Below are 25,813 nucleotides of genomic sequence, written 5' to 3' on the forward strand. Positions count from 1 at the left end.
GCACCCTGGGAGAGGATGGTGCTCAACTTTAACCGGGTCGGCGCCCTCGGGAGAAAATGCAGCCTGACTGGTCGGGTGAGCAGGCTCGGCCCCGCCCCGCCCCGGCCCGGCCCCGCCCCCGGCCCCACCCCCAGGTCTTCCCGGTGCAGCTGGAGCTGCAAGTATCCGGCGCCGTCCCGCGTCGCCCACGCGCAGGGCGGGCCCCGCACGCTTATTCGGCCCGGGAGGAACGCCGGCGTCCAGCCCGCTACAGACCGCCGCTGCGGGATGCTGCGCTCCACGTCCACGGTCACCCTGCTCTCGGGCGGCGCCGCCAGGACGCCCGGGGCGCCCAGCAGGAGGGTGAGTAGCTGGGGGCGGGACCCGCCGCCGTCCAGTTCCCCCATCCCGGCCGCCCTCTCTAGAGGGGACTAGGGATGGGAAAACTCGGGAACCAGCACCTGGCCCCGACGCCCCACCCTGGGCTCAACTCCCCGGTCCTGTGCCGGCTCTGGCAGTGACCCTCCCTCTTGAGGTTTCAGAGGGCCCACCAGCTGGCAGGAGACGGCTTAGGGGACTTTATGGAATTCCCAGAGATTTCCTCTCCTTCCTGCCTCTCTGTCAAGCCGAGTTTATTGGTGGCACCAGTTTAAAAATCAAGGAAGGCATTTGTGCAGTGTCCCTACCTTGAGACCGAAAATAAAGAATGTATTTAAAACTCAAACTTTCCTTCTTCCATTAATTAAAAGAAAGACGGCGTCACTTGTGTCCACTAGTGATAGGGTAATTCTGGAGTGGGATTAGCCAAGCCGGGCACCACTGTGCAAACCAGAACAGCAGCCGGCCGCCCAGGAGCCCAACTGTGTGGGACTCTGGTTTATGTAAACCACTTCTTTCTGATTTAAATATTAGCACAGTGACAACAGTGGCAGCACTGAAAGCCCGGGACAGCATCTCCAGGGAAGGTTTCCCTTTGGAAGTGCTGTTTCTTTTTTATCTTTGTGCCATCTTTTCCCATCTCTCCAGATGCTCTATAAAATAAATACTCCATCTTTCTAACAGGGTCAACGCCTTCGAGCAACTGCCAGGGGCTTGGCTGGTGGCTTTTTAGTTCTTCCATTTATCATGATCTTCAGTACTTATCATTTGGTACCTCTTTACTCTGAGACTTCTGTAATCGTGTTTCCTCAGGATTTAAACAGGTAGTTAAGTCCAAAGCAAAACCCCCACTGGTCCTCCTGTCTGCGTGCAGGTCTTGGACCTGCTTATTTGCTTTTACATGTCTTAAGCGAGTGATGGTGGTCACCTTATAAGCTGTCTTTCTTTAGCTCTAGAAGAAAGATGTGTTACTCTTGGGCATAGGCCAACTGATGGATTCTGAGGTGTGCGTGTGTGTGCACTCGCCAGACACTTAGGTTGTGTACACACATGCACGCGCACACACACACCTCAAAATCCATCAGTTGGCTCACGCCCAAGACAGAACTCCAGTTGTCCAATCATTAGCATCATAGAATAAGATCCACACTGGGTCCAAGGGGGTTTCCAACCACAGTCCTGGCCTTGCTCTAAGTTGGGTGTTTGTATTTTTCTATGGAAATCTTTCTCAATTTGAACACAATTGCAATTGAGAAAGAATGAAGTCACTGAAAAGCTAATCCTGAGCCCTGAGAGGATCATATGTGTAACCAGACTGCATGAATTGCGTGAAATTCTCTGTAACTTCCCTTCCAGAGCTGGGGATTAGTTGGGGTACCTAACCTAATATGGTGGATTGATGCAAAAGTGACTAGTATACCAGATCACATTTCTGAAGATTTTTGCTCACACATTTCCTTCGGAGTATTTCTTTAATTGTAGGTGCTTTGGTGTCAGGCACATTGTGACACTCTTGAAAAGACTTTGCCTTTTGAATAGATGGCAGACATATTTTGGACTGGAGAACTCAGGGCTCAGGTTCAGGCCATGCAGGGCTGTCCTGAGTACACTGGTACTTGTTTCTGGAAAGAAGCTATCTAAAGGGTGTTGGGTTCCCCCCAACTTTGTGGTTTCTAGTTCTGCTCATGATTTGCAGATGTTACAGGTACTATCTCTGTGTGTGCTGGGGATTGTGTGTGTGATGGGAAGCTGTGAGATGTTGATTAATTGATTTATTGAACATTCATAAACCTTTTTCTGTGTGGTAAAGGGCTGGCATTGGGGTCCACTCTACCTGTAGAGGCAGACATTGTCCCAAACTAACATCAAACAAAGTGGTGATGGTTATAGTGAGGTGAAGAGTTTACAAAGTTCTGTAGAAGCTAAAATAAACGTTCTTCCTGAGACATCAGGGGAAGGCTCTCACTACAGGTATGTTTTTTTGAGATGGAGTGTCACTCTGTCACCCAGGCTGGAGTGCAGTGGTGTGATCTCGGCTCACTGCAGCCTCTACCTCCCAGGTTCAAGCAGTCCTCTTGCCTCAGCTTCCTGAGTAGCTGGGACTACAGGTGCACACCACCATGCTCAGCTAATTTTTGTATTTTTAGTGGAGACGGGGTTTCGTCATGTTGGCCAGCCTGGTCTTGAACTCCTGACCTCAAGTGATCCAGCTGCCTCAGCCTCCCAAAGTGCTGGGATTACAGGCATGAGCCACCCCACCCCACCTACAGGTGATGTTTGAGTTTAATCTTGCAGGATGAGTAGAATTTGTAGGGGAATTGACGTTATTGGGATACTGAAAGGAGGAATACTGGAATACTTGGCATATATAGTAATGTACTGTATAACCACATTTCGGTCAACAACAGTCAGCATATATGATGGTGTTAGAATGGTAGGCTATATCATATCTCCTAGGTGTGTAGTAGGCTATACCATCTAGGTTTGTATAAGTGCACTCTATGATGTTTATGCAATGACAAAAATCACACATGATGCATTTCTCAGAATGCATCTCCACGGTTAAATGACACATGACTACTTTATGATGATGGCAAATTGGACCTGCTTTGGCACAAAATGCCTGTTGTTTAGAAAAGCAGGAACAGGATGTCCTGAAAAAAAATTGTAGACCAAATAATCATTGGAAGTGTACCTGAAGTTGAAAGTTGTTCAGTAAATACTGTATTGTTCTGTTATTCCTCTCTGATGGTGGACAAGTGATGGTCTTGAACATGTTAGCCATTAAAATTGTGTTTCTGGTTCATCCAAAGAGCTCACCAAGTTTGGGACTGCAGGGGAAACCAGCCTATGTGCGTCCAGATATTCAAGCCAACCAGAAGTGGTGGTGACAGCTGACACTGAGCAGGGACTCCTGCGAGCCAGCTGCCAAGGGTTATGTGGCTGACTGGACTGTCACCAGCTAGCCTTTGTTCAATGGCTGCCACCTGCAATTTGTATTTCCTTCTTATCTGAAATCATCTCTCAAGGAAAAAAAAACAAACAGGTGGAGAGAGTAATTTCTGTCAGCTGATAAACAAAGCTCTGAAAGGCATTTATGGATGCCAACCAGCAGAAGTTGTGAAATTAAAAAAACTCCCTTCAAACCAGTTGTGCACTAAAAATAGTTTTATCTATGGCAACAGCAGGAAGACAAATTGACTGGAGAATAACCACAGCCAGAAGATGACCTTGGGGAATGGGGGGAAACAATTTTAAAAATATTGACTTTGCTTCATGCTTTTGAAAGGAATTTTATAAATGCCAGTTAGTCTTGCTAAATGGGCCTTTGAAATGGAAGGTTCGTTGTGTGGCTAGGTTGTGTGCTTTGTGGGGAAGGCATGTGTTGCTTTGTGGCTTCCCCGCAAAGCACACAACCCAGCCACACAACCGACCTTTCGGCATGATACTTAGTGCCGAGTATTTTTGGCTAAGCTGTTCTGCTCCCGGGCTGTGGAATGATAGACCTGTCAAGGATCTTCTCCAGCACCTTGCTCTCTTGATAATAAGAGACTGTTGACTGGTGTTGCTGGTATCATGACCCCTCACTGGCACAGAAAAAAAAACAAAACCCAACAAGGTCACAGGATAGGACTATCTCCTAGCCTGCCCTTGCTGATACTTCTTTCTATTTGGCAAAGGCTTCCTCTGTTAAACACTGGAATGGGCCTGCTAGTCATTGTTCCTTGGCTAATGTGCCCCTCTCCTATGTCCCATTGCTGCCTGACTGGCTGAAAGTAAAGAATTCTCTTTAGCTGACTTCTGAATGATCAGACAGGTGTTTACCGCACTCCCCTTTCTCAGGAGACAGGAACGTCTGTGCACATAAGCTCTCTATCATCCCACAGGTTCTGAGGAAGGGACCCAGATGTTGTGGGACCCTTGGCATCTGGTGGAAGGAAGCTGGCTGCAGCATTCATTGGGGAAGGGGAGGTGGATCCTGCTGCACCCAGAAAACAGACTGCCTGCACACAGGGCCCTCCTGAGCCAGCCCTGATGGGCTAAGTTGTGAGGGTTTGGAACCGTGGCGTCCTCTGGGCTAAGGGCAGGGCTTAAACCACTGCTGGTCAAAAATGACAGTTGTAGGCTCAGAAAAAAAGGTGCTCAGCTCTATGCTTTTTTTCTTTCACCTTGCCTTGTTTGATATAGGATGAACAGACGTGAATTCTGGAGACTCGTAAGGAAACTTGATTTCTCCTAGACATTTATGGAGATCCCATGGCTTTTCCACAAAAGATGTGGGATGTAATTTTGACCCATTTGTCTCTGGGGCACTGATGGAGTGCTGTGGATGAGGTCCCTGTTGTAGTTCACCTATGCCGTGCATCCGTATGTGAACAAGAGACCTGGAGGCTGGTGTCACCAAGCCCTGGTCACTGGGGAAGCTTTCAAGTCAATTAGCCTCAAATGTTCTTGTCTAATTGAGTTCAAGGAGCTGTGGGTGCAGGGCTGACTAACTAGAGACCATGTTAAATCTTTCAACCCAAGATACTTCTCAGCACTCATCATGCCTTATGGTCTTATGGAGTTCCAGTACTTCTCCAGCACACAAAAGAGCAATACAGTGGTGTTTACCTCTTTCCCTCTTTGGTGAGTGATAGTTTCTAAGTGTCAGCCACACTCCTGGCTCTTTTTCACTCTTAAGGGCCAGGGTGATCTTTCTAAAATGCTAAATCTAGTCTCCTGACTCCTCTGCTTCAAGAGCCTCCTCGGTACTGCAAGGAAAAAGTTCACACTCCTTAGGGTAGCATCCAGGCCCTCTGGCTTGGCCCATGCCTGTCCTGTTTCCCCTCCCTATATGTACTCTTCTCAGATATTCCGAATCGTTTGCCATTCGCCTGAGCTTTCGATGCTGTTCCTTGCCTCTTTGCTTTTCTTCATGTTTCTCCTCTGATAAGGGTTGTCTCCTCCAGGAAGCCTGCCCTGAACCCTGAACCCTCCTTCTCGTGTTCCTCTAGAGGCCTGTGCATGCCACCATTACTTGTGTCACCTATGATTGCCTACTGGAAGACAGGGCTTAGGAACCACCCCTCCCCAGACCTGGTGGAATAGGCACTTAAAAACAGAAATCTCACCAGGTCCTGCAGGAGCCACGGTTAACATTGAATGGGCAAATGGAAAAACAGGAAGAGAAGCTTTGGGTTAAAGCCATCCCATCACCTCTGACCCACCTGGGCAGGAAACGGGTGACAAATACGTGGGAATACTGGCCCAGGTGAGGAGTTTGACAGTTCTGGGAAGTCCTCCAAATATTCGAGTTGCCTCATCCTGCTGCACAGTTGGAGCTTCATCCCTTTGATTCAGTCAGTGGTTCTCAACCGGTTATACACAGAATCACTGGCAGGCTTAAAATAACCATGTCAAGGCCTCATCCCAAACCAATTAACTGGGAACCTCTGGAAGTACGGAAAAGCTAGGAAGCTTCCCAGGCGATTCTAATATGCAGCAAGCTAAGAATATTTCTTTAAGCATTACTCTCTTCTATAGCTTTCTTGGAAATGCAGACACTCCTGGGACAGTGTTGCAGAAAGGACCCTTGGGCCTTGTGGGATGAAGGGCAGGGTGGTGGTGGGGCAGGGCGGGGGAGTCCTCACACTCCCAAGTCACACTGGTATCTTTGTGTGCCTTCATCCACCTGTGTTTTCTCTCTAGATCTTGGCGTTTGGGGCACATTGTGTGCCTGATACAGAACGCAGCCACAGAGAGCAGGAATGTTTTGTATGCCTCTGAGCTAAGAATGGTTTTTACAGGGGCCTGCAAAACCTAAATATTTACTGTCTGGCTCTCTACAGAAAAAGTTCGCCCCACCCTGATGTAGATAACTGGGCTGCAAGTTCAGGGCCACAGCAGAGCCAAGAGGTCTAATCTAGATGGAGCATGTTCCGTTCTGCATGCAGCCTGCTGCAGGCTCCTGGGATTTGCTACTTGTGCTGAGCAGAGAGTCTGGGGTCTGTTCCCCGCAGCCACACTTACAAGGGCCCCACCTTTTGTCATTAAGGGGAGCTGGGCAGGGACCCACAGTCACAAAGTGGAACAGGCCTGAGAGAAATGTAAATACACTCGGCTAATTTCCTCAGGGAAATCCATCTCTGTAAACTGTTTAGCAAACCCCTGTCACCTCCCTGAGTCATCTTCTCCACCCCCTTTTTATTTGAGATGGATATTTTTCCCCTCGGTGAACCCAGGTGCCCGAAGTTGAGAGCATGATGATACTGGATCTGCAGAGTACCCCCTAAGTAAGACCCAGGCCATCCGTTCTCCACAAAAGGGTCAGAAACAAGGCCCAAGGGGACCCATGTCTCTGGGGCACTGATGGAGCGCCCCCAGAGGCCCTGAGTTGCCAAAAAGGGTTTTGTTGTGCTTTTTCTTGTGGAGGAAACCTGAATGCTACCTGTCCCTCCCTTGCTATCCCTCCCAGGGGGGTTGGTTTCAAGAAAGTACAAGGCACTCCAGGGAGTTTCAGCTATATTCTTACTTTGTTTTTGTTCAAACTAAAAAAATTACAAAACCCAATGCTGAGCGAGTGGCCATCATGTGTTGATACTATGCTAAGCACGGTAGGGGCTATAAAAGTAGTGATGATACAAAGCTTGCTTGATCACTCCCCCTGTGTTTTCCCTTCCGTCCATGTTGTAGTGCATGGAACACAGGAGGCACTGAAAATGACCAGTTGGATTATTGAATGAACTCAGATTTGAATGTTAATCTCTTCCTCCAAAGATTTGAATGGCTCCTTATTGTCTTCTGACTAGAGCCAGTGCTTCTCTATCATGCATTTGTAGATTGATAGCTCAGCCCCTACCTATTTGTTCATTTTCCTGTCCTACCCAGGCTTAGGTTCTTATTCTTGGAACTTGCCAGCTTCTGTGCCCTTGGCACAGACTGGAACGCTTTGCCTGATAGCTGTTGTTGTTATGATGGTGGGTTCTCCAAACCTCACTGACCTGAGAAGTTCTTCCTGTCCTTCTATACCCAGCTCAAATGGTATCCCGAGGGACTTTCCCATGTACTCCCACCTCCCGTTAAGATTAGTGTTCTTTTTCCTATATTCCTGTGATAAACAATGCTGACAGAGTGCTTAATGCGTGCCAGAAATTGTCCTAAGCTCTTTACACACATTAGCTAATTTAATCCTCACAGCTTTCCTAAGAAGGTGCAATATTCTTAGCTCTGTTTTACAACTAGGGTAATGGAAGTACTGAAGACTAAGTGGCTTTCCAAAGGTCTCAAAGCTAGTAGGTGTCAGAACCAATATTGGAAGCCAGGAAGTGCATTTTCACTGTGCTTTAACCACAAAGCTATCCTGTCTCCATACACCTTATATTGGTTATTCCAAGTGTTCTTGATTGCCTTGTTGGGGTATATTTCTAGATTATGTACTCCTTGGGGGCACAGCTATTTTTTTTGCCATCGTGGTACCCTCATAGTCCCTAAAAAGTATTTTGCAAGTAGTGGGTGCTCATTAACTGAGTAATAGAGTATGCTGAGTCCAGCTTCCTGCTTTGATTCCCTGGAAGAGACCCTTGCCCCCAGGGACAGCTGGTCAGGTAGCAGTGGTGTTCAGGGTAGGATGCAGTTCTTTACATTGTTCATAACACAAGCCCTGAACCAGCTGCTTTGGGAACCCCTGGGAATAAAGTGCCCTACCTGCCCTTCAGGCACTGCCAAGCCTGGGGCAGCTCTGGAGATTGTGTATATGAGTTTCAGGAGACCATGGAGATCAGCCTCGTAAAATGCTCGGAGGTAAGAAATGTTGCCTTGATGTTACTCAGGGGAAGATTTTCCCATGGGGAGATTGCTGAAAGTGAATGAATGGAGGGAGGTAGATTGTACTCAGTCAACTTTATGGGTGGTTCAGGGGTTACTGTCCTTAGTGCTTCTGTTAGGGATTCAGCCTACCTTTTAGACCTTTAGAATGTGCCTCTTGCCGCTCGTGAAGCAGTCCTGTGGAAGGATTAGTCTCTTTCTGGATCTGTCTCTTTCTGACATATTTTCTCCCAGTCTTTATTATTACTATTACTATTAATATTTTAATTAAAAACTTACATATACTTAACATTGTTGCCACCAACACAGAAATGTGTTTCCTTAAGAATATTTTCCCCCTACATCTACACAAGTTATCAGGGAATATTTAAAAAATAAAAATAGGATTATTCTTAATGTTTTGTTCTGCAACTTTCTTTTTTCCCCATGACCATACATTTGGCTGTCTTGTAAGGAATATGTGTGATCCTATTCTAAGCTGGGTTTAAATTGCTCCTGAACAGCCAGTCCGTCAGTGGGTCAGTATTTATTAAAGAAAAACCCGCTGTACTCCTTAATATTTTGATAAAGCACCTCTGTTGACAAGAGTAAACTTTAAACAGGGTGCTGCAGTATCCTCAAGCACCTGCTGCAACTGCCAAGTGTCTTTGAAGTTGTGTGTTTTATTTTACAAGTTCATTTTATTTTATGCATTCTGTTTACCTTGTGGCTTTGTATACCTCGGGGTATTGCTCAGTGTGAGAGCTTCATATAAGGGTTGCCCAGCCCATCATAGGAAGCATGTTGAGGAATATAGATGGGCAGATGAAGAATGGGCTCAAGCCAGGGGAGGGACCATCTCACTTTGGAGTGATTGGACCCGTGGGGTCCCCTTTCTGAAAATTATGACCATTAAGGACTACCCCTCTAAAATAATCAACCAACCGAAAGTCATCACTTACAGTGTTAATGTCTCTGATTCATTGACCAAATTGTTATTTTCATGGAAACAGGGCTGTGAGGCTAAGCAGGTCTGTTTCATTTTGAAGCATATAGTGTGATGATAACATCTAGATAATAGTAAAAATATCTGGCTGTGTGCAGTGGCTCATGCCTGTAATCCCAACACATTTGGAGGCCGAGACAGGAGGATTGCTTGAGCCCAGGAGTCTGAGACCCACGTGGGCAACATAGTAAGACTCTTTGTCTACCAAAATAAAAAATTAGCCAGGCATGGTGATGCTTGCCTGTGGTCCCAGCTATTTGTGGGGCTGAGGTTGGAGAATCACTTGAGCCCAGGAAACTGAGGCTGCAGTGCTATGACTGCACCACTGCACTCCAGCCTGGGCAACAGAGCAAGGCCCAGTCTCAGAATAAATAAATAACCAAATCAAAATAAAAATATCTAATATTCATAGAGGCTTACTATGTGACACTCTCCTTTTATCCCATTTTACTCTTGAGATTCAGAGAGATTAAGTAACTTTCCCATAGACACACAGATAGTAGATGTTGGTGCCTGTGTGTGTGTGTGCGCGCATAGGATATATGTACATGTGTGCACACTCGTGTGTGTGTGTGTGTGTGTATGGGATGTGGTGCAGGAGAAAAGGACTTCCTTTTCCTTGCAGAATTATGCATGGACTAGACCCAGCCTAACAGGAGATTGTTGAGCACCACAGGTTTGGACTGTCTATATGGTCTGAGTTACACTTTGATGCTTGTGCAAATGGTTGAAACCAGTCTGAGGGGCCTGGAGCCAGAGGGTTGCCTTTCTATGGAGAGATTAAAGATTCCCATCAGTGTTGTTGCCCATCAGGAAAGAGAGCTACCTGGTAGTATGGCTTGGTTTCTTTTTGGCCAACATGACTGACGGTGAGCTTTGAAGGTTGCTTGCAAAGTTGGCCACACAAGAGGCAATGATAACCGTGGGGGTCAGGCCACATCTGATTCCAGGGTCCCCTGGGGGATGATGCTTGCCAAGAGGAGGATGAGGATGGACAGGGATCTTGAAACCAAGTCATGTGATTTAAAGAACTGGGGTTGTTTCGTCCAGAAGAAAGGAGGTTCAAGGGACAGGAGGACTGTCTAGAGAAAGGGGAATTATTTTGCAGTCCAAGGACAACCCTGGGTCCATTAGGTAGAAATTCTGGTGTAAGCTCAGATCAGGAAGTTAGAGGTGCCTGGTAGCAAAGTGCAATGCCTTGGAGGGCAGCAGTAGTATAAGTGGAAGTGCTAACATGGGTCCCAAACCTGGGATCCCTAACCTGTTCATGGAATATGAACAGGCTGGTGCCACCTGTCAGGTACATTTTTGGGTGCTGGGTTTCTTCACAGGTGGGCAGGTTGAACTCAAGAGGTGTTTGACGTTCCCTGCAGCTCTGGGCTTCTAGGCTGCAGGTTAGTTTTGCTCAGAGGCCACCCTGTGGACCAGTGCAGATCTGTCACCCTGCCAACCAGACTGGGGCGGGGGTGGAAAGGGTTTGTTTGCTAGGGCTGCCGTGAAAACTACCACAACGCCAGTGGCTTAAACAACAGAAATTTCTTGTCTCACGGTTCTGGAGGTTAGTGGCCCAAAATTAAGGTATTGGCAAGGTTGGTTTCTTCTGAGGTCTACGAAGGAACTATCTATTCCAGGCCCTTCTCCTTGGCTGTTGACAGGTCGTCTTAATGTTTATATGACATTCACCCTGTATGTGTATCTGTCCCCAGATTTTGCACTCTTATAAGGACACCAGTCATTTTGATTTAGGGCCATGCTTATGATCTCATTTTTACTTGATTACCTCTATAAAGACCCTGTCTCCAAATAAGGTCACATTCTGAGATGCCAGGAAAGTTAGAACTTTAATGGATGAATTTTAGGGGGATGCAATTCAATCCATACTAGGGCGCAAACAGCACTCCCATGAATCGAGCCCATATGGCATTTCAGGCATGTGATGGGGGCCATGAGTATAAGAGCTAAGAATGAACTAATTTGAACCCAGAGACTGCCTGGGTTCAAATCTCAGTTCTGCCATTTCCCAGCCATGTAACCCTTCAGAGGCTTAGCTTACTTATCTGCAAAATGGGGCAGGTAATAGAATCTATTACCATAGGTTTGTGGTGAGGGTTAAATGAATAAATACCTGTAAAGCACTTAGAAGGTTCCTATACATGGTTAGCTATTACTATTATTACTGTTATTGTCCCCTTGTACTACAGATTATAGTAGTCCATTTTTCGCGCTGTTGAGTAGGAATATGACTTTGCTCCTAGTCACCCTTTGTCAACAGAATATGATAAATCACACAAGTTGTAGCTTCTCTCACTGAATGGTGTAATTGCTTTTTTATTTTTAACAGAAATGGTACAACTTAGACTTTAAAAAATCATTTAGGAACCTTTATGCAATATTTCTGTGAACTTTGTTGGCAACCTTTAATAAACTGACATGAGGATCTCAGTGACTAGTGACAAATGTTCATGCTGGTATAGCTAATTAAGGAGTCAGATGTCTTACCAACTCGTAAGCATTACATTTTCTTCTCCTATGCCTTTCCAGCTAACTGTCTTATTTTTAGTCTGTATTAAGCAAACAGGGACAGCTTTTTTAAAATTTTTAATTGTAGCAACGTACTTGTGAAATTTACCATTTTGACCCTTTTTAAGTGTATGGTTCAGTAGCATTAAGTGCATCCACACTGTTGTGCAAATGGCACCACCATCTATCTCTAGGATTTTTTTCATCTTCCCAAACTGGGATTCCATGCCCTTTAAATACTAACTTTCCCTGTATTTTTACCTGCTGGCCACCACGGTTCCACTTTCTGTCTGTATGATTTTGATTACTCCTGGTATCTCATCTAAGTAGAATCATACAGTATTTGTCTTTTTGCCACTGGCTTATCTCACTTAGCAAAATGTCTTCAAGGTTTATCCATGTTGTAGCATGTGTCAGAATTTCCTTCCTTTTTAATATTGGGTAATATTCCATTGTATGTATAAATCATATTTTGTTTATCCATTCATCTGTCAACAGACATTTGGGTTGCTCCCACCTTTTGGCTATTGTGAATAATGCTGCTATGAACATGGGTATGTGGACTTTTTTGAAAAAAAGTTGTGATTAAACATGTACATGTATATTATAGAAAAATTAAGTATATAGGCAAGTAGAAAGCACCCTCCCATCCCAATAGAGATATCCACTGTACATATTTTGGCTTCTGTCCCTCTAGCTATATTTTTGCCTATACTTGTGAAATGAGATCATTCTATACATATTGTTATGGAACCTGAGCCATTGGTAAAGAAATGTTTGAAATGGATCAAGTGATGTGGTAGTTTCCTTCTTTGAGCCCCAGGGTGGTGGTTCCCTGTGCTGTACCAAGCTGGCCTGGTACTGTGAAGATAAGGCTGGCCTTATCTCCTGTATGGCTCCTGTATGATCAGGGCAGTGATCCCCATTGGAAGTAGGGGAAACAGGCTGTGAGAAGCCCAAGGTCATCTGGCTCTTTCTGCCCCAAATGCTGACTCCTAACTGGCCTCTCCTTTCCCTCTCTTCTAGGCAAATGTTTGTAGACTACGGCTGACCGTACCTCCTGAGAGTCCAGTTCCTGAGCAAAGTGAAAAGAAGATTGAGAGAAAGGAGCAGGTAAGGTGTCTCTGAGGCAAAGCCCCGAAAAGTTCCAGTCTCTACCCTTAACCCACTCTCCCATCTCCTAACCAGGCCATTTCCAGAGGCTGAGTGTTTGCGCCCCTGTTGAGGAGAAGACCCCCTCAACCTTCCCACCTCATCTCCCGTCTTCCCAGAAGACAGAGAGCTCTCCCCAGCTGGCTCTGCCAGCGACGTGCCCTGCTCTTGTTTCTTGGTGAACACTGTGGCTCTGTGTTGCCTTGAAGCTGCAGGGACACTGGCCTTAGTGACAGGTGCTATGGCAGGGAATGTGGGTTTTTCTGAAACAGCCCAATCCAGTTGCATCAAAGGGCCTATTGTGAGCAGCTGGCGGGGCTGGAGCCTTTCTCAGCAGCTTGGAGCAGCAGCCGGGGGCCCTGCTCCCGCAGAAGAGAGGAAGGCCTGGCAGGCAGCATGGTGCGGGGAAAGGGCACTTTCTTGGCTGGGGGTAGGAGGCATTCCGCAAACATTTTTGTGCCAGCTCCTGTGCTAAGTCCTGAGGCCAAGAAGATAAGTATGTCCTTGCCTTGGAGGAATTTGCCGTTTTCTGGGTGAGACAAGGATGATGCGATATTTCAGGTGTTAGGATCCATCCCTGTAAGACGGAATCTGGGAACACAGAGAAGGAAATAACTGACTGCTTAGGAGGTGACCGTGAAGTAGGAGGCTTGAAGGATAAAGAGGAGGTCCTGCTGACCTCTAGGCCTGTGGTCCTGGCCAACCCATTTTACTCATTCATAATTATGGGGCACCTACTGCATTCCAGGCACTGTTCTAGACAGTAGGAGTATAGTAGTGAACAAAGCAGTCAACCAAATCTGTCATCCATGGAACTTACATTCTAGTGGGACAAGAATGAAAGTAAACAAAATAATGAAGTACACTTTATAGAGGTTAGGAGCTGGTAAGTGCTGATGGAGACAAAGTAAAAGAAGAGGATGGGGTGCTAGGAAGTAGGCAGTACTTTTTCTTGTGCGTGTATTTTATATGATTATAAAATAAAATAAAATGATATGATATAAATGTCATAAATGGAGTCACGACATAGTGACCTCTTGAAATACAAGCCTTGCTTTGGGGTTAATCATGAATGTGGTCAACTATAAAAAAGAAAGCTTCTCATTGATGGCGAAATGTTTGATACTGTCCCTAAGTTTACCGTAGGCCTCTGTCTGTCCTTGTCGTCTCCTCCCCACTTTCTACCAAGGACAGAGAGCTGCCTGTGCTGATGCAACTGATGAATGCCAGGGAAAGGAAGTAGGGAGAAAGGAAAATGAAGTTCTGACTACAGAAAGTGAGAAGAAGTAAAATTGCTGATCTGCCTACAAAGAGTGGATGAGTTCCACTAAAAAGATCTAGAAAAACAGCTAGTTCTGGGTTGCAGCAGGGAAAAGATGAGGGGGATATGGGACCTCTGGAAAATAAAGTGCCACTCAGAGACAAATGGGGTCCTAGTATCCTAGTAAAGGACGAGCAGCCAGTTTGAACGGGCTTTTACTGGCCAAAAATGGGAACAACTGGAGCATCAAACAGAATGATGACAGTCGTGGGTTATAACACAATGGATATTTTTAAAAATCCTTATGTTTATAGTAATAATTGGAGAAGAGGAGTAGAGGCGCAAGATGAGAGGATAAAAAAGGGAAGCCTCCTTTTTAAAATAGAACACTAGCTAATCAGTTTAGAAAATCTCTGTTTTGTAACCTCCAGGTATACTCATCAATAGATGCAAAAATAAGTTGGTGAAAGATTATTGTAGGTTACTCTCAAAGTATCACCCCAATGGATTACTGATTCTAAAGGGACAGTACCTTCACAGTGGAGTAGGCAGGCAACCAGCATTTCAACTGAGTGATTCAACCTAACTTCACCAATAGTGGGATGAGCTGATGTTACATGACTTCTGAGGTGATTCAGCTAAGAGGTGCACAACATCACATACGTAATATTCATGCCAAACTTGTTTAACTAATAATAAGGAAACAGAAAACCAGAATGTGGGACATTCTACTAAACAATTGGCCTGAATCCCTCAATAAATTCAATGTTATTTTTAAAAAAGATGAGAATTTGTTGCAGATAGCAGACTAAAGAGACTTAACATTAAATGTAATGAGTGAATCTGGATTAGATCTTGGCAAAAAAAAAAAAATCCTATAGAAGATATGCTGGGATGGCTATACAATTTTGTATATGCACTATATATTACGTATTATTAAATAAATGTTAATTTTCTTGTGATAATGGTACTATGGTTATGTAGCTGAGTGGCTCTTTCAGCTTCTGTGTAGCTTCAAACATTCTCCAAAGACAAAGTTTGGGAGTAAAAGTCCTAAGCAGAGAGTGGAAGTGGTCAGGCTTCAGCCACTGCACACCTGCTGATGAACAGGACTGAGTGGGGCCATCTGTCACTAGGCAGTGTCCTCTTCTGTCCTCACTGCTCCTCTCCCTGCCTGTCCCTTTTAGAGCTGATGATTTGGTCCAAGACATGGGCCTGGGCTGTGTCCAGGTGCTCAGAGCTGCTTAGAACACTTTTTGAAGAAGTGGCCTAAGTTGGAGTGAGGGACAGGACAAGGGCCTGGTGGCTGTGCCTGTTGGTACAGATGGTAGAGGAACTGGGGAATATAGTCTTTTGGAGTTAGACCCAAGCTTCGTGCCTTGGGAGATGTTTGAGAAAGTTTTCTGGGTGCCAAAACTGGGGTATTAGGTGCTGGAGGACCCTGGAGGGTCTGTAACCACTGAAGAAGAATCAAGTAATGCCACGGAAGGAGCCTTGTGTGTTTAGCGGTGTTGAGTGGAGTCAACAAATTGTGTGCCAGTTTGCCTGTTTGTCTTGAATAGTGCTTTTCAAACTTGTCAATAGGACCCTCTTTGAAAAAAAATCAAAATGTTTTACTGAACCCTTATATGCAAACCAAGCAAAAGTGGTGCTAATGGGGGCCCAAGTCCTCCCAGTCTCCCTTTACCCCTCAGCCCCCAGAAACCCTCCTGTGGATGCTTGAGAACTCCAAGGCCCTGAGGAGCACAGGACAGGCACTGCTGGGATAGCGTATGCACCAGGATACTTCTTACACCAGGTGGACCAGGCGTGCAGTCTAAGTGCCTGTGTGTGACACATTGGTGACTCATTGCAGAAGAACTGGGGTAGAGGGGAGGAGGGTGGGGCTGTTGTTTCCCTAGGGATGAAGTCCTTGGGTGGTGTCTGCCCTTGAAGTTTCTAGGGGTAACTGGGAGGTTGCTCTGAGTGATTTCATTACCATGTCCTGGCCAGGTTCCTGGCATGAGTCACTGAGGGCCAGGGCCATGCACCGGCGAGGAGACTCTGTAGGGGCCACTTCCTTGGATGTGGTTTCAACATGGCTTCCCCTCCTTGGAACCCATGGAATTGCAAGATGCCACAACTCTAGATGACCCTACGTGGTCACATGACTTTGGTTCCTTTGAAGAGGGATCGTCTGTGTGCAAAGGCCAGGGGATTGGAGCTGGCTCAGATATGTGAATAGAAAGTTGTAAGTGGCCCGATTGACTTCTGTTGAAGTGAGACTTCTCAAGGATTTCCAGGGTCCTGTTAGAGCTGCAAATGACGAGGGCAGCCTGGGCCTTCCTCAGACTTTCACACTGTTGTGGGAGGTGTTTAATATTGCAGGGATGCCACAGTGTCATGGGACAGCTGGCCATGCATAGAGGCTGCTGCCATTTGGGCCATTCTTCCATCTGCTGTTCTCCAGTCATTGGAGAGAGGAATTACTCCCCATGTAGATGTGTTGTGGATGGCGTATTTTGCCCATTTCCACAAAGGTGTGTTTGGAGGCTGTTGGATGCAATTACAACAGGGTCAGCACCTTCTGATGGAGTCAAGGGTTTGTGTGGGTGTATTTGGAGGTTTCCTAACCCTAAGGCAGATCCCCTGGCTGCCTGTTCCTTTTAGTCCTTCAGGAGACATCACCTGCCCCGAGACTGCTTTCTGCTGACCACAGATGAGCTCCCAAATGCACAGCTTCCTCATCCTTAAGGTAGACACAACGATGCCTGGTTTCAAAGAGTAAATGAGCTAATATATGCAAAATACCCACCACAGTGTCTGGTTTGTCATATGGATTAAAGAGATAATGACTAAACGCTGAATCTCTTCCCTTTGAATGCCAAACCCAGTGGCCCTGGGTCTTTGTTTTTACCCCCTTAGACCTTCTGGAGTTATTCTCCTGCCTGAAGCTGCCTGTCCTGCCTCTCCTCCTTCCTGACTTTATTTTCTATACACATAGCATCTCTTCCCTCCTCTTAACCCTTGCTGAGGCCCTAGCCATGCTTGGAGTCCCTTCCCTGCCATGTCTCAGTTTATCCAAGTCTTCCCTGTCCTTCAAGGCTCAGCTAAAGGCCCACTTCCCTTCTGGTAACTTCCCTGACTTCCATGTGCTGTGGTCACTCTTCCCTTAACCTACAGGACACCCAGGCTGCCCCTTTCATTTGGCAGCTAGCCATGTACTGCCAAGAACTCCATGTAGGCATACATATATATTTTTTGCAAAATTTGTGTATAACGTATATGTAGGCACATACACACAGAGAAATTAGGTTGAGTCTTTTTATTCTCTCTTCCCAAAACCTAGGTCTCTGCCTTGCACATAGTCGGTGCTTAATGAATGCTTGTTGGTTATGATGGTTGAGTTTTATATTAGCTTCCTAGGGCTGCCACAACAAAGCATGAAAAACGAGATGGCTTCAGTAACCGAATGTATTCTGTCACAGTTCTGGAGTTCGGACGTCTGGGATCAGGGTGCTGGTGGTGCCCCCTCTGAAGGCTCTAGGGGGAGAGTTCTTCTTTGCCTCTTCCAGTTGCTGGTAGCTCTTGGTGATCCTTGCCTTGTGGCATTATCACTCCAATCTTCACATGACATTTTCATGTTTCTGTGTCCAGATTTTCCCCTTTTTATAGGGACATCAATAGGGCCCAGTCTAATGGCTTTATCTTAACTTGCCCTGCTCTCCATATAAGGTCAAATTCCTGGGTACTGGGGGTTAGGACTCCAGCATATCTTTTTGGGGGATGCTATTCAACCCATAACTAGGTTCTTTGAGGAAATCACCTTGAATGATATTAACAACTCACATGAATTAGCCATGGGCTTTTATTCGAATATTGAACATTAAAAATCATTAATAATATGGGAGGGTGCTGATTAGTTTATGGGCACAAATTACATGTTAAGAAATTGATAAATGTAGAACATAATGTTTATAAACATGCCGAACATTGAAATTAAAATTGGTAATAAATAGTTTTGAAATTAAGTACCTATTGTTTTCAAAAAACTCTGAATTTATGTATCCATATTCTTCTCCATAGTCATGCGCAACAGATTCCTATGTGTATATGCAGGGACACACACACGTACACACAGAGACAGAACCCACACCAGCTATTGCAGACTTAGCATATTGAATCAGGGCCTCACTGCAGAGTTGAATTTTAGGGAATCTGATTTGAGTTGCTTCTGAGTCTTTATGATGGTAAAGTCCTGTGCGAATAGATAAAATAGCTTGAGGCAGATACTGTTTTAAATAGCTATTGACATCCCCACTTTGGAGGTGTCCTTCAGTGACCTGTTGTTTTTAAAGAAGCTGTTTTCTCTCTAGACCTTTGAGAATGCTGAGTGAGAGAGAGCAGAGGCAAGGGTATGGATGTAGAGTTGGGAATTTTCATAACCCAATAAAATGTTGAAAAGGAGGAAGTCTTTGCCAGTAGGTTTTATAGTCTTCTTTCCTTTAAAAGCCTTGGATGAATAAGCCTGCTGAGTTTTCGTCCTTGGTGTGACTGTTTATACAACCTCGCGGGTTGTTGCCAAGTGAGCGAGTGTGCTGCCATGATTCAGAGCTTCAGGTGGGGGCCGGGCTGCCCTTTGTGACAGCACACCAGGGACTCTGCGTGCCCCTCAGAGATAACAGCCCCTGGAGGATGGGGAGAGACCTAGGGTTTGAGTCCCGGCTTCCTCATGAACCCCTGTGGTGGTTGGGCCAGTCAGGTTATCTCTAGGGGTCTTCATTGCTTCTTCTAGCAAATAGAAGTGTTAGTCTAGAGCCAGTGTTTTTCCACACATTCCTTTATTCACGTTGGTAAATGTGGAAGTGCTCTTGGTAAAGTGGTCAGGGTGCAGCAGGTGGAGCTGAAATAAGATCAGGGCTATGTTGGCTGCCTCCAGCAGGCCCCCAACTCTTCACCTGACAACCTTGACAGACACGGAGGAGGAGCTGGGAATAGGGTCTGAAAACCCACTGGACTACACAACTCTTTTCCATTTTTTCTAACCTTCTGAGACTTTGTGATTCACTCCCCATGAAGAGAAACCAAGGACAGTTTGGGGGTGACTATTGCGCTGTCAAAGCCAATTTGACAACTGTGATGAGAATAGCAAAAAGACTAAGAAGGGGGTGGACAGACAGACAGACTCATTCAGATAGACATGTAGAGTTGAGTAGGAACCCAGATACTAAAAACTCACACCACTGATACTAGAAACTCCCGGTATCTACTAGTATGCTATCAGCCCACTAGGTGTTTTGTGTATTTTATTCTGTATATTCCTTAGACTGCCCACTGAAATTGGTGGTATGATCCCCATTTTACTGTTAAGGACCCTGAAGCTCTTTAAAGTACAGAAAATAACTTTCTTGGGGCACACAGCTAGTAGACAGTGGATTGGCAATTCCCGCTCAGGTCTGTGACGGGCCATGTTGCCATGGGAATATTGACTTGCATGCTTTCTCCTATCAGAGAAACTCTGTTTAGGATATTTACATTGTATCAGTCAAGGTTACCTAAGGTGTGTACTATACCCATGGGTTCCAGAAAAGCAGTTCCTGATTTTTTTTTTCTCCCATGTATTCTTCCCTTTTCCGCTGGGGTTATTAGGCCTAAGCAACTACTGTCTGCATCGAAGCTGGACACTAGCTGTACACTAGTCTGCATCGAAGCTGTACACTAGCTGTACACTAGCACTCCTGTCAGAGTGCTGTCATTACAAATGCCACTCTCTTTGGGACTTCTGCTTGGCTAGAAGCTTTCCTTTTCCTTCTCATCTTAAGCTTGGAAAGTGATCTTTTCTCCTGAGTTTACTTAGGAAGGGAGCACTATTCAGTCTTTGAGATTGTCAGAATTAACTAAGTTAGTTTTATTTTTTAGAAACAGGGTCTCACTATGTCATCCAGGTTGGAGCACAGTGGCTGTTCCCAGGTGCAATCATAGCACACGGTTGCCTTGAACACCTGGGCTCGAGTATTCCTCCTGTCTCAGCCTCTCAAGTAGCTGGGACTACGAGCATACACCACTGTGCCTGGCCAAGTGTTTGATAAGCCAAAGGTTTCAGTTTTTCTGAGAATACGGGCCTGCCCATTTCTCCCTGTTTCTTTCCCAGGCTCTGGAAAGGCCCTTCAGGCTCAGAGGTGATGTTTATTTTTGTCCAAGAAAGCAGAACAGTGTCAAGTATGAGTAATGACCTGGGCCAAATAATTTGCTGAGATAGATACACAGGTTGGACAAGCCAGAGCACATTCCTGAAGTGCCAGCCTCTGCCTGCAAGATGGGCAGGGAACCCAGTGGCTCTGTGCTCAGCAGTCCTGGGTTAGCTGCTGCCCTCTGGCTGGAGAAAAGAGGTCTGAAGTCAGAAGTTTTGGAAATAACTTGGCTTCCAGTCTGGAAGTCACGCGAGTCACGTTATGGACCTTCTCAATCATACTGGCAGCCAGGATGTGTGACCAGCTGCCCATCCTGGCCGGTGGGGCGGGGCGGGGGACTGGCTGTGTTAGTCTGCTATTGTCAGTTTGATGTACGTTCAGTGGTGTTTCCGCTCTTATTTCCCCTAAGAACCCTGATTGACCAAGGGATTTTCTTGTTTTGCACAGATTAATCCTCAGTGTCAAGGATGAGTATACTCCAAATATTCCATCTTTCTTTTTCCCTTCAAAATGTACTTATGAAGCATCTGTTTATGCTGGGTACCAGAGATAGAGCAGTGAAAAGGGCAGATGTAGTCCCTGACTTTGTGGAGCTTGTTGCATTGTAGGATCCTATATTCTCATTTAAGATTTGGACAATATCGTTGGCCTTGTTAACCCAGACTCTTTGATGGCCAGTAAATCCCTTACGAGAGGAATTTAGGCTGAGTTAGTTTTCTGTGGCTACTCTTTCTTTCTAAGGCACTGGCTGCCAGATGTATCTTTAGGGAGGTCAGCCATAGTGTGGGTAGATTTTAAGCTGTGAACACTCACGGGGAACAGCTTAATCCAGAGATTTTGTGTATGTGTTGAGAGTATGGAATGCCCTTTTAGTCAATTTTCCTTCTTTGTAATAACTTTCTTTTTATTCTACACATTTATTTGGCCTTTTATTTTCTTTTGTTTTTTGAGACAGAGTCTCGCTCTGTTGCCCAGGCTGGAGTGCAGTGGTGTGATCTCAGCTCACTGCAAACTCCGCCTCCCGGGTTCACGCCATTCTCCTGCCTCAGCCTCCAGAGTAGCTGGGACTACAGACGCCCGCCACCACGCCTGGCTAATTTTTTGTATTTTTAGTAGAGATGGGGTTTCACTGTGTTAGCCAGGATGGTCTTGATCTCCTAATTTCGTGATCCACCCACCTCGGCCTCCCAAAGTGCTGGGATTATAGGCATGAGCCACCGTGCCCGTCCAGGCCTTTTATTTTCAAGCAGATTTTATCTAGTATTGTTTCATGCCCAGGAGGCTTTTAATAGGTCTAGAGTACATTTTTAAAAATTTGATTTTTTAATACCAAGTAGAATTATAAGGAGGCTTTTGATTTTTAAATTAAATTAAATTAAATTAAATTAAATTTTCTTGAGATAGGGTCTTGCTCTCTCGCCCAGGCTGGAGTGTAGTGGTGTGATCATGGCTTACTGTAGCCTCAACCTCCTGGGCTCAAGCAATCTTCCCACCTTAGCCTCCCAAGTAGCTGGGACTACAGGCACACACCACCACATCCAGCTAATTTTTGCATTTTTTGCAGAGATGGATTTTTACCATGTTGCCTAGGCTGGTCTCAAAATGCTTGGGCTCAAGCAATCTGTCTGCCTTGGCTTCCCAAAGTGCTGGGATTATAAGTATGAGCCACCGTGCCCGGCTATAAGGAGGTTTTAAAAAACTTAATTTTGGAGAGTTTCAAACATACAAAATGAGACTGGATCGTGTAATGAGTCACTGGCCCTTTCCCCAGCACCACCTACCTCAATACATGGCCAATCCTGCCTCATCTACATCCATGCTATATAAGGAAATAAATATACATCATCTGTATCTCAGCATGTTTCTCTAAAAGAGACTGTTTCTTAATATCATCATAATGCTCTTCTGCCTAAAACGTAATACTTTTCTTATTGGGAGGTATTTTAAAGGATACAAGAGGAGATAAATTTAGCCCCAAACATCTTGCGCAGCATATCAGCTTTTTTCTTTTTTTCCTATGTTCAGTTTTTGACCAAAAGCATGCTGACATTTTATAAAAATGATAGACATCACTGCTCCTAGCAGCTTTTCTGGGTGTACATGTTGTGACTGGGGTAAACATCAACTGTCTATTCCTCCATCTAAGAAGAATAACAGGTATTCGCTTCATTTGGACCATATTTATGTACCCTGAGTAATTCTTAGACCTCTCTCAACTTCTAAAGTTCCCTATTCATTCAGCAAATAGTTATTGAGAGACCATTGCATGTCAGTCACTGTTAGATCTGGGAATTACGGTGGAAAAGAAGACAAACTGGGCCCTGGACTTGCTGGAATTTCAGTTGATAGGGAAGCAGGCCTTCCCCACACAAGGATACTGACATATCCCAACAGTCGCTGGGCTGCAGCTGTGGTGAGTGTCGTGGGGAAGTGCTGTGAGAGTGGACCGAGAAGACCTCAGGGGTCCGAAGGGTCAGGGAAGGCATTCTTGATTCTTGAGGAAGCGACATTTCAGCCCGGCAGTGCAGATCGAGGGAAGAGCACGTGTGATTACCTTGAAACAAGAAGGAGGTTGGCTCCTAAAGGAACGGAAGGGAGACAGTGAGGCAGGTGTGGGGTTGGGGATGGGTGGGGGAAGTGGAAAGAGCCCCCCACCCTGGGCCTGCCTCTTCCAAATGGCCCTGAGACCTGAAGGCAGGCTCTTGGCTTCCCTGTGACTGGAGACCCTGGGATACCACATGGAGACGTGAGTTCCAGTTGCTCTCCTGACTGTAGCACTGTGGTGAAAAAAGAGCTCCAATTTGGAAAGACATAGGCAGGCACTCGCAGGCTGTTACCCTGGAAGAAGAGAAGTCATACTAGTTACACAGTAGGGTCACTGTGAGGATTAAAGGAAATATTATATATTGTATATAATGTAATATATGTTATATACAATATGTTATATAACATATATGTTACAATGTATGTTATATGTTATATATAATAAAATCACCTGACAACAAATGTCTTCCCCCTCCTCTTTCTTCAGTAACGTTCTTCTTCACTTTTCCTGTCAAGGCCCATCAGCTCCTTGGGCTGCCTCAGGAGTCCCCTCCCCTGGCGTGGAGAGGACTCCATCTCCACTGCGGGTAGAGTCCTGGGGCCGTGCCCTTCCCGGGGCCCTTTTATTTAGACCCTGACTTTTACACAAATGATCAATTCAAACATAATGCTTTTTTCTTTTTGCCAAAAAACATTCAAAGTCCACAAAAGAACATGAAGGAAAAAGTGAAATCTCATTTTCCTGAGGAAACTGTCATTAGAGATCTGGATTCCATCTTTCTAGAAGTTTTACATACACAAACACACAGTCTTAAAAAACAAAAATTTGAAATTTATGATTTTTCACTCAGTGTATCTTGATCTCTTTCTGTGTGTACAACTTTGAGACCTGGGCCGCTCAGGAGTGTTCTACAGACCTCAGTGTTCCTGGCATTGCTTGTGTTTTCCCCGCTCCGTGGCGGCCTCATCTCCCTGCCCAGGCCAGGGGCAGGATCCTCTGTGTCCAGCCACCTGAGTTTTCCTGCAAGCCAGTTCACCTCTGAAAGCCTTTGCTTTGCAGAAATGCGTTTCACCAAAGCTCTGTGTCGTAATTGGCTTGTTTTTGAGGAACTGCGTGGAGTCTGTGACTGAAAGATCTTGCTTTTGTTTCCTGGTATTTGGGGAGTTTCATTAGAGCTTTTCCTCTTCCTGGTTATATGTCCGGTAAACTGGGGATAACTCAATGCCAGTTTGTGACTCTGCTGCAAACTATTTAACAGCTCAGTTACCCAAACTTAAGCACAAATGTCAGGGTAGCATCAGTGCTTTTGGGACCCAGCTGTAAGGGACTCAGGAGGAAGCGTTTACCAGAAGCAAGTACAAGGAATCACAGCCCCTTGCATCCATCTCTTTCCAAGTGTGGGAAGAAGGGCGAGAAGCAATGGTTGTTGTATTGTCTTACTTTTAAAAAAGCTTACATTGAAACGAAGCAAAACAAAACAAAGAACAAGCAAGATAGAAAGGTATAAATAAAATGACAAAAGTCCATCCTGATCTCTAGCGCCCCCACCCTACCCGAGGTTCCCTCCTTAGAGACCTGTAAGATTCATCATCATCACGTAGCTTTCTAGACCTTTCTTTGATTTTGCAAACTTTGAATGAATGGGATCATAAAGTACTTACTGTTCTGCCACAGTGAATGATTTCCAAATGCAGACTAAAGTTTTGTGTGTTAAAAAATATTTTGTGGGCCAGGTGTGGTGGCTCATGCTTGTAATCCCAGCACTTTGGGAGGCCAAAGCAGGCAGATCACTTGAGATCAGGAATTTGAGACCAATCTGGTCAAGATGGTGAAACCTTGTCTCTACTAAAAATATAAAAATTGGACGGGTGCAGTGGCTTACGCCTGTAATCCCAGCACTTTGTGGGGCTGAGGTGGGCGGATCACAAGGTCAAGAGATCAAGACCATCCTGGGCAACACGGTGAAACCCCGTCTCTACTGAAAATACAAAAATTAGTTGGGCATGGTGGCACACGCCTGTAGTCCCAGCTGCGCAGGAGGCTGAGGCAGGAGAATTGGTTGAACCCAGGAGGCGGAAGCTGCAGTGAGCCGAGATTGCGCCACTGCACTCCAGCGTGGCAACAGAGTAAAACTCTGTCTCAAAAGCAAACAAACAAAATACAAAAATTAGCTAGTGTGGTGGTACACACTTGTAATTCCAGCTACTTGAAAGACTGCGGCAGGAGAATCACTTGAACCTGGGAGGTGGAGGTTGCAGTGAGCCAAGATCACGCCACTACACTCCAGCCTGGGTGACAGAGTGAGACTCCGTCTCAAAAAAAAAAAAGCGTTTTTTTTTGTTTGTTTTTGTTTTTTTTTCAAGTACATGGCAAGAATCTCTGTGTAAAGGCAGTTGAAAAGTTAGCAGGAGAGCAGAATTACCCTTATGGAATTTGGGTTTCTGTGCTGTGGGATTGTCGAGGTACCTGGGTCCGCCCCAGGGAAAATTGAGAGAAGACCAGTTTGTCTGGAGTCTCAGTCCTTGATCTTGGATTTTTTCTTACTTCTGTCCCTTCTGTGTTGTGAAGGCCCCTACTCTGTCCCCTGCATCTAAACATAACCTGTGGTATGGGGAGGTGCTTAATGTCAGACAGAATCACAGAGCCAGGCTTGAATGTAGATGTCTGTCTATAAGCAAGTTGTCTAACCTCTTTGAACTTCAGTTTTCCCAGCTATGAAGTGGAAAGTACAGAAAGGACAATTACTGTGTCACAGAGTGGTTGCGAACATTAAATGTGCTTAGGAATATTTCTAGCTTATAGTAGGCGCTCAACAAATCTTAATATACCCCTTTCCTGCTTGCTAAGCCTTCATTCTATAAAAGCGTGTTAAGACTTGGACATGTTACTGTTTCTCAAGGGTATTTGCATTTCAACAATGACCAAAACTTTAACTGAAGGAATTAAGAACCAGCCAACAGGACTGGGAGGATCCTTTTGGGCTGCAGTCGCACCACCTCTTCCTGGCTTTTCAGAAA

The 25,813-nt window shown here is 45.5% G+C and overlaps 1 protein-coding gene across 2 annotated transcripts in view; it reads left to right on the top strand.

The window, feature by feature from the left end:
• The first annotated feature begins 241 nt into the window (after positions 1-241).
• MYZAP (myocardial zonula adherens protein) overlaps positions 242-25,813 on the top strand; it is a 94,059-nt gene continuing 68,487 nt past the window's right edge. For both annotated transcript variants that reach the window (XM_005559641.4, XM_005559643.5), the window contains exons 1-2: positions 242-342; positions 12,695-12,781. In XM_005559641.4, coding sequence (XP_005559698.2) covers positions 268-342; positions 12,695-12,781 — 162 coding nt within the window. In that variant the 5' untranslated portion in view covers positions 242-267. The remainder of the gene's footprint in view (positions 343-12,694; positions 12,782-25,813) is intronic.

The sequence above is a fragment of the Macaca fascicularis genome, chromosome 7 (genome assembly GCF_037993035.2).
Source record: "Macaca fascicularis isolate 582-1 chromosome 7, T2T-MFA8v1.1".
NCBI lineage: Eukaryota > Metazoa > Chordata > Mammalia > Primates > Cercopithecidae > Macaca > Macaca fascicularis.